We start from the raw sequence: 15,508 nt of genomic DNA, 5'->3' as shown, positions 1-15,508 counted from the left end.
TTGAAAGAAGGTAGACTACCTGATCAGGGCAGGTGCCATTTGTTAATTTTGCTTGTGTATCCAAGTATACAGCAATTGGCTGGATCAGACTACTTTGATCAGATACTGTTATTGGCAGAAAATGTAGCTAAAGGTCCAGTGGGGAGAGTTATTGATTTGTGGGACTGCAGCGTTTGTGATGACGAAATTGGCAACAAAAAAAAAAAAAGAGAAGAAGAATTATATAATAATATAAACCAAATTTGTGGCTTTATTGTGTGGACGTGTGACGTTTTATCCGAATTCCGTGTTGACATGAGGTCAGAAAGTACAGAAGCAATGTCTTTAAGGGCTGAGAGTCTGTGGTCATCGTGATAATTTCTTTTGGAAACCCTGAAGAGAGCTCGTTAGTCTAAACATGTGTTCAATGGATGAGACAACATCGCTGCACTTTTTATTTATTCAAATGTATTTGCTTTAGCATCTTCAAAAAAAGCAACTCAGACAACTAGCATTTTTGTACATTTTTAATTTGTATAACTGGACATTCAGCAAAGCAATACAGGTTAATTATTCGGCTCAGTGGCATAATGGCAGTGTCTCATCTGGGATTGTCACCGCCCCCCATTGCACCTTTAATTCGACTAACGATTAATAACGGCTCCCAGTTATTAATAACAGTCTCCTCATGGAATACTCCCATTAACAGCGATACTGAGAGTGGAATCCTACATTGATTAAAATATTGATTCATTTATACATTACAGTGATGTGTATCTTACTTCTTCTGTACTGCTTTTTAATGGATTCTGTGAATTCTTCTGTCTTCAGTGAGTAAATGATTGGATTTAGCATAGGCGGCAAGACAGTTGCCAGAGATGTGCTGATGATCCTGACGTTATGGTGAACGATGGAGCCGATTGCTCCATAGATGATACAAACAGGAAAATAATACACACCCACCAAGATCAAATGAGAGGTGCAGGTTTTCATGGCTTTGAGTCGCTCTGAAGCTGTTGCAATTTTTAACAACGCTCTGGCTATACAAATGTATGTCCCCGTTATGAACAGTAATGGAAGCCAGAAAATCAGAGCAGGAAGCAACCAACTCATCACAAAACTTGGAGTGTTGTCATTGCATGCCAAACGGAACATGGGTCCGTGATCACAGAAATAACTGTTTATTACAATGTATTTGCAGAATGACAGTCTGCTGATAAAAATCATACCAATGACAACAGCCAGTGCTGCAAAGATCCATGTTATAGCTGTGATGACCAACATGGATTTATTAGTCACAATCTCACTGTATCTCAGTGGAAAGCATATAGCGACACATCTATCATAGGACATTACAGTGAGAGTGAAAGACTGCATAAAGAGAAACAAATAAACAAAAAACATATTACTCAAGCAGGCCTCATAAGAGATTAACTGTGATTTAAACAGGAAGGTGTCAATCAATGGAGGAACAAGTGCAGTGCTCACACACAAGTCGGACACAGCCAAATTAAACACTGCAATGTATTTCGGACTGTGAAGACAGTAGTCACTGTAAATAACAAACATGACAAATATGTTTCCCAATATAGACAGAGCATAAACAAAGCACAAGAACACATAGTAGTATTTTGTGTGGGGAATACCGGAAAAACCACTTATGAAAAAGTATTCAGGACGTACAATAGTGGCATTAATAAAGAAGGTTGAATTTAGGGGGCTCATCGCAGGTTTGTTTGCTCTTTGCTTTTTCTCACCCTTTGAAAAAGCTATCTTAAGGACCTGAAATTAAAGAAAAATAGATTTTGTGAGATATCCTGATTTTCTTTCATGCAGTAGGATCTCTCTGATTTTCTCCCTTGGAAGACAATAAAGTAAACCATGACCTTAACGTTAACATACAGGAATAGATTTCTTAAACACTACAAAGTAAACAATATGTGGGTTGTCAAATAATTATCTACGTAAACAAGCTCAGATTTATTATCTTATGTGTCTCAAAAAAATTGAGACAGAATTGCAAGTCTTCATTCAACCAATTTAACAGAGAATGAAGAACACTATGTAAATTATTCTTTATCATAATGAACATACTAAGCACTTTTGTGACATTGTGGAACATACAAATATTACATTATCATTCCATTCGTTTGACTTTGAAAGCAAAAGCTAGTTTTATAGTTAAATCTCTCTCTGACATACATGCAACTCCCATGGCAATCTGTATAGACTATAATGTTTTGTATTTAAATGAAAGACAAACGGTTTCTCAGTCACGCCTGGCAGCAGCAGGTTCTATCAAAACGATGCAACAATGATGAACAATGTAAAGTGCAAAGTATAAATATTGAAATGTTTAATATTTTACATTGTCTTTCATTAATTTTAACAAGAAATGTTTTAGAACATTATCATATCAAAATATGTGATGAAGATTGTTTGTGCTCTTCATTAAAATGACTCAATATACTTTTGTTTCTTTTTTAAAACACATATTATCATTGTTTTAGAATCAATTTTCAGTGGTTTTATTGCTATGCACATCAAGCTAGCTGGTGAATGCATTCACATTAGATTATATGAATAAAGAAATACATTAAGGTACTGCTAATACTTACCAATAATTGTAGACTAACTGTCCAGACCACAAGAGTCATCACTACATGGAAAAATCATGTACAAGAATATTTTTCCATAGTCAGGAAACTAATGCATATCAGTATGTTGCATTAGTAGGGTGTACATCTCTTGATTATGGAATGTGTTTGATAAGCAAGGTTCATGTGCTGTAGTTTTTATACTCTGTTTTGTCAAATCATTAGGGTAAAAGAACTGGCAAAGGATTATTTAAAATAAATGAACTGTGATGTAATGATAAGGCTTGATTGTGTGTGCTTTTTTGAGGGCTTTTCTTTAACCCTTCAAGGTGTGAGATCACAAATATGTGATGAGAATATTCTGAACTGAACATTCTAATTCTGATGTAATACTCTGTGATGGAAACTGAAAGCAATGAAGTTCTAGAACACTGGTTTAGAATTATGAGGAAATAGAAAAAAATGGATTATTCTCAGGGTTAAACATACTCAATAAATGGCAAAGGCACGCAATGAATAGAAAAAATCAGATTTTAATCATTATTTAAAATAATAATAATCACTATTATTATTATTAGTAGTAGTAGTAGTAGCAGTAGTAGTAGTAGTAGTAGTATTTTTATTATTATTATACCCTCCTATCTTGTGAACATTGGAATAATAAGAAGCAATGGCTGACATCATGTGCTTTGGAGGGGATCGCCTGCTTGCTTGCCCCATTCTAAATCAGAGACAGAGGTTTCAATAATCAGTGCAGATTAGGTGTTCCAAACTGCAGGTGAAATGGAATAAAAGGTACAATAAATTAAAAAAATTTCACATTTTAACTCTGCAAGACTGCTCATCAATGCTTCTCAATTTTCATACCAATTGGAGGGTCGGGCATGCAACACATCCTGAGATTTAGGCCTTCAATTTTATTGTACATTTTAATTTTACCATTTTGCAGTAACGTTGGCTCATATATGATTGGTTGCCTGGTGGGCCAATCAGGACGCAACAAGAGATACACAGACTTCTCCTGTCTATTTTTTTAGAAGTAAATTGTATTTTTCCCATTGGCCAAGCAGAATGTTTATCTAAGGTAAATAATTGTAATTACGTTATTCATCCCCTATCGCGGAATTGGCGGTATAAAGTTAAAATGGCATGGCAACAGAACATTGCATAACAATGTAATGTAAGAAGTACAGCACCCCGCCCACCCCCACCCCCCGCACCCCGCTCCCCCTCGAACGCATCCCACAGAATTGTTTAGGGCCACTAATATCCTAGGTCCGGCTCTGATTACATTTTGTCAGAATATCTGAAAGCGTTAGGTGTGATACAGATTTGGGTGACTTATTTCACTGCCGTCTGAAATGAAATATGTGGCACTTTCCAACACTGAGTGACCCCTGAATGGAATGAGCTGCCTGCAGCCCCTAAGACTGGAGAACCTCTCTGTCATCTGACCCCTCGTAGTCACATCTCACGCCTTAAACGGTTTAAAGGAAAACAGTGCATGGATGTTTTTTTTATTTTATTTATTAGGGCATACTATTTTAGAATGTATTATTCTCCTTAAATGTTAGCTTGTGCAACTTTCAAATCACTTGATGACTTTGCAACATGCTACGTGAGTTATGGTCAAAGCTGGGGTAGCATCAAAAGGCCGAACATTTTGAGCATGCTCAAGGCCTATGCCAGTTTGTGTCTGTGTCAATGCCATAGTAGAAAACAGTTGCATCATTCTGTCAATAACGGGCAGTTCTATATCATTCACACACAACTCCTGCTCAGGTGCGGGGTCCCTAACTGAGCTGCTAATTAAGAGGTGTTTGCTTTCCTCAGAAGACTCATGAGGATATTGATGGAGCGTCTACACTCGCGAGGCTGCTCCCATCCGTCTGTTTGTTTGTTTGAGCAGGGGCGGCAAAGTGACGAGACGTCAGCACTCCAGCCTTGGAAGCTTAGCCCAAGTCAAACACATGATGGTGCTATAGAGACACAATATGAAAAAAAAAACGTTTTCCAGAAAAGCTCATTAAGCATCTCTCCCGCATCAGACAAGTCCCAAAGTTGACGGCATGATCTTCTGTGTTTGCCAAATGTTGCCTATGCTGGCTGGACCCTGGGAATTGCTCTAGGACATTGCTATATTTATTTACTGCATCTGTCTGGAGCCTCACGCATGCCACAGCCCCGGCTGTGGCATGACTGTCAGTCTCTCAGCTTTGTGTATGTATGTGTGAGCTGGAACACTGCTGTTGTTACAGGCATTTAGCAGACGCTCTTATGTAGAGTGACGTACACAACTTGCTCAAGGGTACAGCAGCAGTGTCCTAGTGAGAACTCGAACCTGTGACCTTTAGGTTACAAGACTAACTCCTTACCCATTATACTACACTGCCAGGTAAATGCCACTGTGCAAGTAAATGTGTCCAAAACAAGTTTGAACAGATAAAAAGGGAAACATTTTCTGGCTGCTGTTTTTAGTGCAGAAGCAGTAGTCTATTAGTTTATCAACATCGGTGTGGAACTGTCCCTGATTGCACTACTGGTCAACCCCATCCTCTTAAAAGGGTGCTTGGTGGCTCAGCCGGATAAGGCACTGTTTAAGTGCATTGGCCCTGTGGTCTGGGATTATACCCAGACTGTGTCGGGGAAAACTGTGGCCAACAGCTCCACAGGGTATTGCCGGCTGTAGAGTCACACAGGGAGGGAGGGGCTCGATCGGGGGCCAGGATGACCGTGTCTCAGTGCCCATCAGTGACCCCTGCTGGCCATTCATGTGCTCACAATCTGCCTTCTAAAAGCTGCAAATGATGTGGCTCCTTCCAGCTGATGTTTGAAAGCTGATCTTGTGCACTGCAGTGTCAAAATAATCGGTGGTTTGAGATCAAACATTTCACAGGTGGGAATGTGGCCTTCTTTGTGCTCCCCTGCACCAATAGGAATGAGCAGGACCGGTGAATATGATTGGCTCATCCAAAAGGGGGAAAATAAAAAAACAAAGGGTTTGATTGGCTTTCATAACAGCCTGACAACAAAACAATAACAAACAAAAAACAAGAAAAAGCCGGTTTTTAATTGGAAAAAATGCGTTCTCGGCAGTAGTAAGGTGGAAGACCTTGAAAATATTTAGACACTAATTCAAAAATTATTTTTATATTTACAGATGACAGGTAACTGGAGGGTTTGGAAAAATGACCATGGTTAAACTTGTCAGTCAGTCATTTGTGATTAAGGTATTTATTCATTTATTCCTTACAGTGACAAATATTTTTCTACTGTAAAAATTTTTAATGGATTCTGTGAATTCTTCTGTCTTCAGTGAATAAATTATTGGATTAAGCATAGGCGGCAAGACCAATGCCAGCGACGTACTAAAGATCCTAATGTTTGGGTGAATGGAACCCATCGCAGCATTAATACATACAGGAAGATAAAATACACTCACCAAGATCAAATGGGAGGTGCAGGTCTGCATGGCTTTGAGGCGCTCAAGGGCCACTGCTATCTTCAATAATGCTCTGGCTATACAAATGTATGTACCCATGATAAAAAGTACCGGAAACCAGTGAATAATAATAGCATGTGTCCAACTCATCACATAACTTGGAGTGTTGTCATTGCACCCCAACCTGAACATGGGTCCGTGATCACAGAAATAGCTGTTTATCACAGTGGATTTGCAAAATGACAGTCTGCTGATAAAAATCACAGCTATGAGAACAGCCAATCCTGCAATAATCCATAATATGGTTGTGATCACCAGCATTGATTTATTAGTCACAATCTCATTGTATCTCAGTGGAAAGCATATAGCAACTAATCTATCATAAGACAGAACAGTGAGACTGAAAGACTGCATGAAGAGAAACCAAAAAACAAAAAACATATTAGTCAAGCAGGCCTCGTAAGAGATTAACTGTGATTTAAACAGGAAGGTGTCAATCAATGGAGGAACGATTGCTGTGCTCACACACAAGTCAGACACAGCCAAATTAAACACTGCAATGTATTTCGGACTGTGAAGACAGTGGTCGGTGTAAATCACAAACATGACAAAAGTGTTTCCCAGAACAGACAGAGTATAAACAAAGCACAAGAACACATAGTAGTATTTTGTGTGGGGAATACCGGACAAACCACTTATGAAAAAGTACTCAGGATGCACAATAGTGGCATTAAAAAAGGTTGAATTTAGGGGGCTCATTGCAGGTTTGTTTGCTCTTTGCTTTTTCTCACACTTTGAAAAAGCTGTCCTTCAGGACCTGAAATTAAAGAAAAAATGGATTTAGTGAGATATCCTGATTTTCTTTTATGCAGTAGGATCTCTCTGATTCAAGACAGTTTTCTCCCTTGGAAGACAATAAAGTACACACTAACCTTAACTTTAACCTTAACCTGCAGGAATAGATTTCTTAAACAAAGTAAACAATATGTGGTTTGTCAAATAATTATCTACATAAACGAGCTCAGATTTATTATCTGGTGTGTCTCAAAAAAATTGAGACAGAATTGCAAGTCTTCATTCATCCCAGTGATCAGTGAATGAAGAACATTCTTTGAATTATTCTTTGTCATAATGAACATACTAAACACTTTTGTGACATCGTGGATCATACAAATATTACATTCTCATTCCATTTTTTGTCTTTGAAAGCAAGAGCTAGTTTTATAGTTAAATCTCTCCGATACATACAACTCCCATGGCAATCTGTATAGACTATAATGTTTTGTATTTAAATGAAAGACACATTGTTTCTCAGTTACCCCTGGCTGTAGCAGGTTCTATCAAAACGATTCAATAAAAATGATTAATAATGAAAAGTGCAAAGGATAAGTATTGAAATATTTAATATTTTACATTTGTTTTAGAATCCATTCTCAAAGTGATGTTAATGCTATGCACATCAAGCTAGCTGTTGAATGGCATCACATTTATTATTAGATTATATGAATAAAGAAATATATTAAGGTACTACTAATACTTACCAATAATTGTAGACTAACTGTCCAGACCACAAGTGTCGTCACTAAATGGAAAAATCATGTACAAGAATATTTTTCCATAGTCAGGAAACTAATGCATAGCAGTATGTTGCATTAGTAGGGTGTACATCTCTCAATTATGGAATGTGTTCGAAAAGCAAGGTTCATGTACTGCAGTTTTTATACTCTGTTGTGTCAAATCATTAGGGTAAAAGAACTGGCAAAGGATTATTTAAAATAAATGAACTGTGATGCAATGATAAGGCTTGATTGTGTGTGCTTTTTTGAGGGCTTTTCTTTAACCCTTTAAGGTGTGAGATCACAAATATGTGATGAGAATATTCTGAACTGAACGTTCTAATGCTGATGTAATAATCCGTGATGGTAACTGAAAACAATGGAGTTCTAGAACACTGGCTTAGAATTTTGAAGCAAAAAAAAAGGAATATTCTCAGGGTCTAACATGCTCCATGAATGGCAAAGCCACACAAAGAAAAGAGAAAATCTGCCAAGGCAAGCAACATACAAAAGGTGATCACCTTGCCTTCCCACAAGAAAATAAAACCACCTATACTATCATGCAGTGTGCAAAAATTTACGCAGGACAGCAGCTTAATGCATTGCAGGGCCTACACACCATTCACTCACACATTGATACCTATGGGCATTTTAGACTCTCTAATTAGCCTAACCTATTTGCCACATGTAAAAAAAAAAAACAGCTGCAAATAAAAAAACATTTATAATAATAATAATAATCATAATAATAGTAACATTTAAAATAATAATAATAATAATAATAATTATTATTATTATTATTATTTTTATTATTTTTATTAGTAGTAGTAGTAGTAGTAGTAGTAGTATTTTTATCATTATTATTATTATTATACCCTGCTATCTTGAGACCTGCACGCAGGAAGGCCCCAGTGGCTGGAATTCAAACTGGGGACAGTCCTTTGAGTTGTTATCATTGCTCTTCACAACTTGTACTTTTGTATTCTACTTTTAAATTATTGTCACACTTCCATTTGAAATAGCAGTGAAAACATTTATTTGCCACATGTAAAAAAAAAAAAAAGCTGTAATAAAATAACATTTATAATAATCATAATAATAATCATAATAATAATCATAATAATAATCATAATAATACAATTTAAAACAATAATAATAATAATAATAATAATAATAATAAAATTTAAAACAATAATAATAATAATAATAATTATTATTATTATTATTATTATTTTTATTGATATTATTATTAGTAGTAGTATTAGTAGTAGTAGTATTTTATTATTATTAGTAGTAGTACTAGTAGTAGTAGTAGTAGTAGTAGTATTTCATTTATTTATTTATTTATTTTTTTTATTTATTATTATTATACCCTGCTATCTTGTGAACATTGGAATAATAAGAAGCAATAGCTGACATCATGTGCTTTGGAGGGGAACACCTGCTTGCTTGCCCCATTCTAAATCAGAGACAGAGGTTTCAATGATCAGTGCAGAGTAGGTGTTCCAAACTGCAGGTGAAATGGAATAAAAGGTACAATAAAATAAAAAATCTCATATTTTAACTCTGCAAGACTGCTCATCAATGCTTCTCAATGTTCAGAACAATTTGAGGGTCAGACATGTAACTCATCCTGAGATTTCGGCCTTCGATTTTATTGTACACTTTAATTTTACCATTTCGCAGCAACGTTGGCTCATATATGATTGGTTGCCTGGTGGGCCAATCAGGACGCAACAAGAGATACACAGACTTCTTTTGTCTACTTGTTTAGGGGTTAATTATATCATTTCCCATAGGCCAAGCAGAATTTGACTACAGATGACAATCAGTGTGTGACAACAGGAACACCTGGCACCTGTTACACCGATTCCCACCAAACCACACCCTGGCAGTACTGAGCTCCATCTCCTGTTTGTCCCTGTTGTTTGTAATTAGGTAGTAACGTATCTTAGCCTCTGACTTGTAACGTGTAAACTACAGTTCCCAGCCTGCACTGGTGGTGGGTGCCTTTCTTGGCTGAGCTATTCAGGAACTCTGAAATTGATGGCCTTTTAATCCTGTGGGCACAATAAAAAGTATGACCACATATATTATCACAGACTAGCCAGATAGCCATCTCTCATGTTCCTTCTATGATTGATTTTCCTTAACCTTTTGATGGGCAGGTTTTTTGGAATGCATTTTCAATATTCTATCTCAGTGTTCTTAAACTCCATCATTTTCAGTTGCCAGTAATGATTGGTGCATCAGCATTGGGATATTCAGTTAAGAACATCCTAATCATGCATTTGTGATCTTACTCCTTAAAGTCTTACTACAAATATTGTTGATTGCTTTTAACAGCAAATGGGTTTAAGGACGCACTGTAAGATGTAGAATTTGTATAGTTACTAATCCCATGGTGGATGATGACAGTTAATCTCAATAGAGCCAAAGGAACTAAAAAAACAGGCATGTTTTCAGTCTGCAGTAACGATGGACACACATTGAAATTTCCAATGTGTTAATTAAACTCTCACTATCTTTCACTGTATTTCCATTCATTGGACGTTATTTGCCAATTGCTCTTACAGTTCACAGTTAATTGGAGCGTATGGAAAAATGAACATGCTAAAACATACCAGTCAGTAATTTGTGATTAAAACATTTATTCATTTATTCATTACAGTGATATGTATTTTATGTCTTCTGTACTGTTTTTTAATGGATTCTGTGAATTCTTCAGTCTTCAGTGAGTAAATGATTGGATTAAGCATAGGCGGCAAGACCATCGCCAAAGATGCGTTGATGATCCTGACGTTATGGTGAACGATGGAGCCGATTGCTCCATAGATGATACATATAGGAAAGTAATACACACCCACCAAGATCAAATGAGAGGTGCAGGTTTTCATGGCTTTGAGTCGCTCTGAGGCTGTTGCAATTTTCAATAACGCACGGGCTATACAAATGTATGTCCCCGTTATAAACAGTAATGGAAGCCAAAAAATCACAATAGGCTGAATCCAGCCCATCATATAACTTGGAGTGTAGTCATTGCATGCTAATCGAAACGTGGGTCCATGATCACAGAAATAGCTGTTTATCACAATGGATTTGCAGAATGATAGTCTGTTAATAAAAAGTACAGGTATGAGAATGGCCAATCCTGCAATAATCCATAATATGGTCGTGATCACCAGCATTGACTTGGTTGTAATAATTTCATTATATCTCAGTGGAAAGCATATAGCAACACATCTATCATAGGACAGAACAGTGAGAGTGAAAGACTGCATGAATAGAAACCAAAAAACAAAAAACATATTACTCAAGCAGGCCTCAAAGGAGATTAACTGTGATTTGAACAGGAAGGTGTCAATCAATGGAGGAACAAGTGCAGTGCTTACACACAAGTCAGACACAGCCAAATTAAACACTGCAATGTATTTTGGACTATGAAGACAGTGGTCAGCGTAAATCATAAACATGACAAAAGTGTTTCCCAAAACAGACAGAGCATAAACAAAGCACAAGAACACATAGTAGTATTTTGTGTGGGGAATACCGGACAAACCACTTATGAAAAAGTACTCAGGATGCACAATAGTGGCATTAAAAAAGGTTGAATTTAGGGGGCTCATTACAGGTTTGTTTGCTCTTTGCTTTTTCTCACACTTTGGAAAAGATGTCCTTCAGGACCTGAAATTAAAGAAAAAATGGGTTTAGTGAAATATCCTGATTTTCTTTTATGCAGTAGGATTTCTCTGATTCAAGACAGTTTTCTCACTTGGAAGACAATAAAGTACACACTAACCTTAACTTTAACCTTAACCTCCAGGAATAGATTTCTTAAACAAAGTAAACAATATGTGGTTTGTCAAATAATTATCTACATAAACGAGCTCAGATTTATTATCTGGTGTGTCTCAAAAAAATTGAGACAGAATTGGAAGTCTTCATTAATCCCATTGATCAGTGAATGAAGAACATTCTTTGAATTATTCTTTGTCATAATGAACATACCATACACTTTCGTGACATCGTGGATCATACAAATATTACATTCTCATTCCATTTTTTGTCTTTGAAAGCAAAAGCTAGTTTTATAGTTAAATCTCTCCGATACATGCAACTCCCATGGCAATCTGTATAGACTATAATGTTTTGTATTTAAATGAAAGACAAATTGTTTCTCAGTCACGCCTGGCAGCAGCAGGTTCTATCAAAACGATGCAACAATGATGAACAATGTAAAGTGCACAGTATAAATATTGAAATGTTTAATATTTTACATTGTCTTTCATTAATTTTAACAAGAAATGTTTTAGAACATTATCATATCAAAATATGTGATGAAGATTGTTTGTGCTCTTCATTAAAATGACTCAATATGCTTTTGTTTCTTTTTTAAAACACATATTATCATTGTTTTAGAATCCATTTTCAGTGGTTTTATTGCTATGCACATCAAGCTAGCTGGTGAATGCATTTACATTAGATTATATGAATAAAGAAATACATTAAGGTACTGCTAATACTTACCAATATTTGTAGACTAACTGTCCAGACCACAAGAGTCATCACTACATAGAAAAATCATGTACAAGAATATTTTTCCATAGTCAGGAAACTAATGCATAGCAGTATGTTGCATTAGTAGTGTGTACCTCTCTCGATTATGGTATGTGTTCGAAAAGCAAGGTTCATGTACTGCAGTTTTTATACTCTGTTGTGTCAAATCATTAGGGTAAAAGAACTGGCAAAGGATTATTTAAAATAAATGAACTGTGATGTAATGATAAGGCTTGATTGTGTGTGCTTTTTTGAGGGCCTTTCTTTAACCCCTTTAAGGTGTGAGATCACAAATATGTGATGAGAATATTCTGAACTGAACATTCTAATTCTGATGTAAAAATCTGTGATGGAAACTGAAAGCAATGGAGTTTTAGAACACTGGTTTAGAATTTTGAGGAAATAGAAAAAATAGAATATTCTCAGGGTTAAACATGCTCAATAAATGGCAAAGGCAGGCAAAGAATAGAAAAAATCAGGCAAGGCAAGGAACATAATCATAATAATAATAATTTAAAATAATAATAATCACTATTATTATTATTAGTAGTAGTAGTAGTAGAAGTAGTTGTTGTAGTATTTTATTTATATTATTATTATTATTATTAGTAGTAGTAGTAGTAGTAGTAGTAATAGTAGTATTATTATTATTTTTATTATTATTATACCCTCCTATCTTGTGAACATTGGAATAATAAGAAGCAATGGCTGACATCATGTGCTTTGGAGGGGATCACCTGCTTGCTTGCCCCATTCTAAATCAGAGACAGAGGTTTCAATAATCAGTGCAGAGTAGGTGTTCCAAACTGCCGGTGAAATCGAATAAAAGGTACAATAAATTTTAAAAATCTCACATTTTAACTCTGCAAGACTGCTCATCAATGCTTCTCAATTTTCATACCAATTGGAGGGTCGGACATGCAACACATCCTGAGATTTAGGCCTTCCATTTTATTGTACACTTTCATTTTACCATTTCGCAGCAACGTTGGCTGGTATATGATTGGTTGCCTGGTGGGCCAATCAGGACGCAACAAGAGATACACAGACTTCTCCTGTCTATTTTTTTAGAAGTAAATTGTATTTTTCCCATTGGCCAAGCAGAATGTTTATCTAAGGTAAATAATTGTAATTACGTTATTCATCCCCTATTGCGGAATTAGCGGTATAAAGTTAAAATGGCATGGCAACAGAACACTTCATAACAATGTAATGTAAGAAGTACAGCACCCCGCCCACCCCCCCGCACCCCGCACCCCGCACCCCGCCCACCCCCCCCCCGCACCCCGCCCCCCGCCCCCCCCCTCAAACGCATCCGACAGAATTGTTTAGGGCCACCAAAATCCTAGGTCTGTGTGACAAACACGCCTGCCACAGGCCACCGAAGTGGCTTTCTTTGGGGCCCTCCAGCACAGTGACACAGGGAGATGATGTTCCAACAGTCCAGATTTTATTAACGAGGGTTTGGCAAGATGTTAACGCCAAGGAGCAGATGTTAAAACAGTCATGACCGAAGCTCCCCTGTGTGGGCGGGGATGGCAGATTTAACCTGTGCGCAGTGATTACCTCACTACGCACAGGTGCAGCCACTCCTGTTCCTGGGTCCAATTAGCCTGGTCAATTATCTAATGCTTAACCAATTATCCAATTGGCCAGGTCTAATTAGCTTGACCCAGGGCAGGTGTGGCTGCTTAAACCAGCCATCCCCACACCACATACCCCCAACGCCAAACTGAGGCCAGGGAGAATCCCTGGCCGAAGCCTATTCCCCCCCCAGCACTCCAACCAAGCAACAAAAAAAACAAAAAAAAAATCCAAGCGCCCTTAACACTTTAAGGGCCCCGGAACAGTCCAGTACAGTCGTGACCCTCCCCCGGATGATGAGGCAGCTCTCCCCCCTCCTCCCTCTCGGAGCGCGGGGAGTCCTGGGCTGCTCGGCTGGCTGGTGGGGGTGTCACCGGCTTGGGCTGTTCCAGGGGCTGTGGTGGGGTGGCTGGGCTGGTGGGCTGGTGGGCTGGCCTTCTTGTGGCGCTGGGGACCAGGAACCCTCATGGCTGTGGTGGCCGCCAGTCGGCACTGCTGGAAGGCTGGTGCAGGCTTTCCCCCTCACGGGCTCCGGGCAACCCAACCAGGCCGAAACAACGAACTAAAACCACCAACAGACAAGAAAGGAAGCAATACGGCGCGGCCACCGCTCGTGCGCCGCCCGTGGCTGACCCGCCTTCCCGGCCAAGTCCAGCTCACGGCACGACCACCTCTCGTACACCGCCCGTAGCTGACCTGCCTTCACGGCCAGGTCCAGCTCCCCAGCGTCCCAGCTGAGGATCGCTTCCTTCCCCTCTGTGGTCATCTCCCGCTCCCCGTTTTTGGCCTGGAGGATCCACCCGAAGCCCTGTCGGGAACATCTCAGCTGTCCCTCCTCCAGTGTGCTTCCTGGCTGGCCCTCCTGTGCCTCTTTCCTGTGCCGGAGCAGCCCCACGTTGGGCGCCACTGTGCCAAACACGCCTGCCACAGGCCACCGAAGTGGCTTTCCTTGGGGCCCTCAAGCACAGAGACACAGGGAGATGATGTTCCAACAGTCCAGATTTTATTAACGAGGGTTTGGCAAGATGTTAACGCCAAGGAGCAGATGTTAAAACAGTCATGACCGAAGCTCCCCTGTGTGGGCGGGGATGGCAGATTTAACCTGTGCGCAGTGATTACCTCACTACGCACAGGTGCAGCCACTCCTGTTCCTGGGTCCAATTAGCCTGGCCAATTATCTAATGCTTAATCAATTATCCAATTGGCCAGGTCTAATTAGCTTGACCCAGGGCAGGTGTGGCTGCTTAAACCAGCCATCCCCACACCACAGTCTGGCTCTGATTACATTTTGTCAGAATATCTGAAACTGTTCAGTGTGATTCAGATTTGGGGGACTTATTTCACTGCCGTCTTCACTCACGTTACTCTTGCTCCGTCGACTAAGTAGGCACCGTTACCAAGCTTGCTAACGTGAAACTGGGTCGAAATGCCAAACTGTATAAAACTGTATAAATTGTGGCTGTATTTTTGTACCCAAAAGAATTCAAGCAAAAGGGCTTGCCTTTGAAATAAAAAAAGACATTCTATAATGTTGTTGTTTGCTCAGTATTTGAAAGAAGGTAGACTACCTGATCAGGGCAGGTGCCATTTGTTAATTTTGCTTGTGTATCCAAGTATACAGCAATTGGCTAGATCAGACTACTTTGATCAGATACTGTTATTGGCAGAAAATGTAGCTAAAGGTCCAGTGGGGAGAGTTATTGATTTGTGGGACTGCAGCGTTTGTGATGACGAAATTGGCAAAAAAAAAAAAAAGAGAAGAAGAATTATATAATAATATAAACCAAATTTGT

At 38.5% G+C, this 15,508-nt stretch overlaps 3 protein-coding genes across 3 annotated transcripts; all 3 read right to left on the bottom strand.

Moving 5' to 3' along the window:
- Nucleotides 1–500: 500 nt before the first annotated feature.
- On the bottom strand, nucleotides 501–2,726 carry LOC118236684 (olfactory receptor 1F1-like). Its single transcript, XM_035435248.1, has 2 exons — nucleotides 2,598–2,726; nucleotides 501–1,761 (listed from the first exon to the last, which is right to left on the bottom strand). Exons 1-2 carry the CDS (start codon nucleotides 2,634–2,636, stop codon nucleotides 730–732), a joined length of 1,071 nt encoding a protein of 356 aa, XP_035291139.1. The 5' UTR covers nucleotides 2,637–2,726; the 3' UTR covers nucleotides 501–729.
- Nucleotides 2,727–5,760: 3,034 nt separating this feature from the next.
- Nucleotides 5,761–7,586, bottom strand: LOC118236694 (olfactory receptor 51F2-like). Its single transcript, XM_035435260.1, has 2 exons — nucleotides 7,560–7,586; nucleotides 5,761–6,835 (listed from the first exon to the last, which is right to left on the bottom strand). The coding sequence occupies exon 2, from the start codon at nucleotides 6,775–6,777 to the stop codon at nucleotides 5,815–5,817; it is 963 nt and encodes a 320-aa protein (XP_035291151.1). The 5' UTR covers nucleotides 6,778–6,835; nucleotides 7,560–7,586; the 3' UTR covers nucleotides 5,761–5,814.
- Nucleotides 7,587–10,228: 2,642 nt separating this feature from the next.
- Nucleotides 10,229–11,200, bottom strand: LOC118236579 (olfactory receptor 51F2-like). Its single transcript, XM_035435070.1, has one exon. The coding sequence runs from the start codon at nucleotides 11,198–11,200 to the stop codon at nucleotides 10,229–10,231; it is 972 nt and encodes a 323-aa protein (XP_035290961.1).
- Nucleotides 11,201–15,508: the final 4,308 nt, after the last annotated feature.

This window comes from Anguilla anguilla, chromosome 9, assembly GCF_013347855.1.
Source record: "Anguilla anguilla isolate fAngAng1 chromosome 9, fAngAng1.pri, whole genome shotgun sequence".
NCBI lineage: Eukaryota > Metazoa > Chordata > Actinopteri > Anguilliformes > Anguillidae > Anguilla > Anguilla anguilla.
Note: the sequence above shows the minus strand (reverse complement) of the source record. Positions and strands in the feature narration are given on the sequence as shown.

Coding starts and splice junctions, on each gene's coding strand:
- LOC118236694 (XM_035435260.1), bottom strand. CDS start 6,777: ATGAGCCCCCTAAATTCAACCTTTTTTAATGCCACTATTGTGCATCCT.
- LOC118236579 (XM_035435070.1), bottom strand. CDS start 11,200: ATGAGCCCCCTAAATTCAACCTTTTTTAATGCCACTATTGTGCATCCT.
- LOC118236684 (XM_035435248.1), bottom strand. CDS start 2,636: ATGACTCTTGTGGTCTGGACAGTTAGTCTACAATTATTG. Junction 1,762..2,597: donor CAGTTAGTCTACAATTATTG/GTAAGTATTAGC, acceptor CTTTAATTTCAG/GTCCTTAAGATAGCTTTTTC.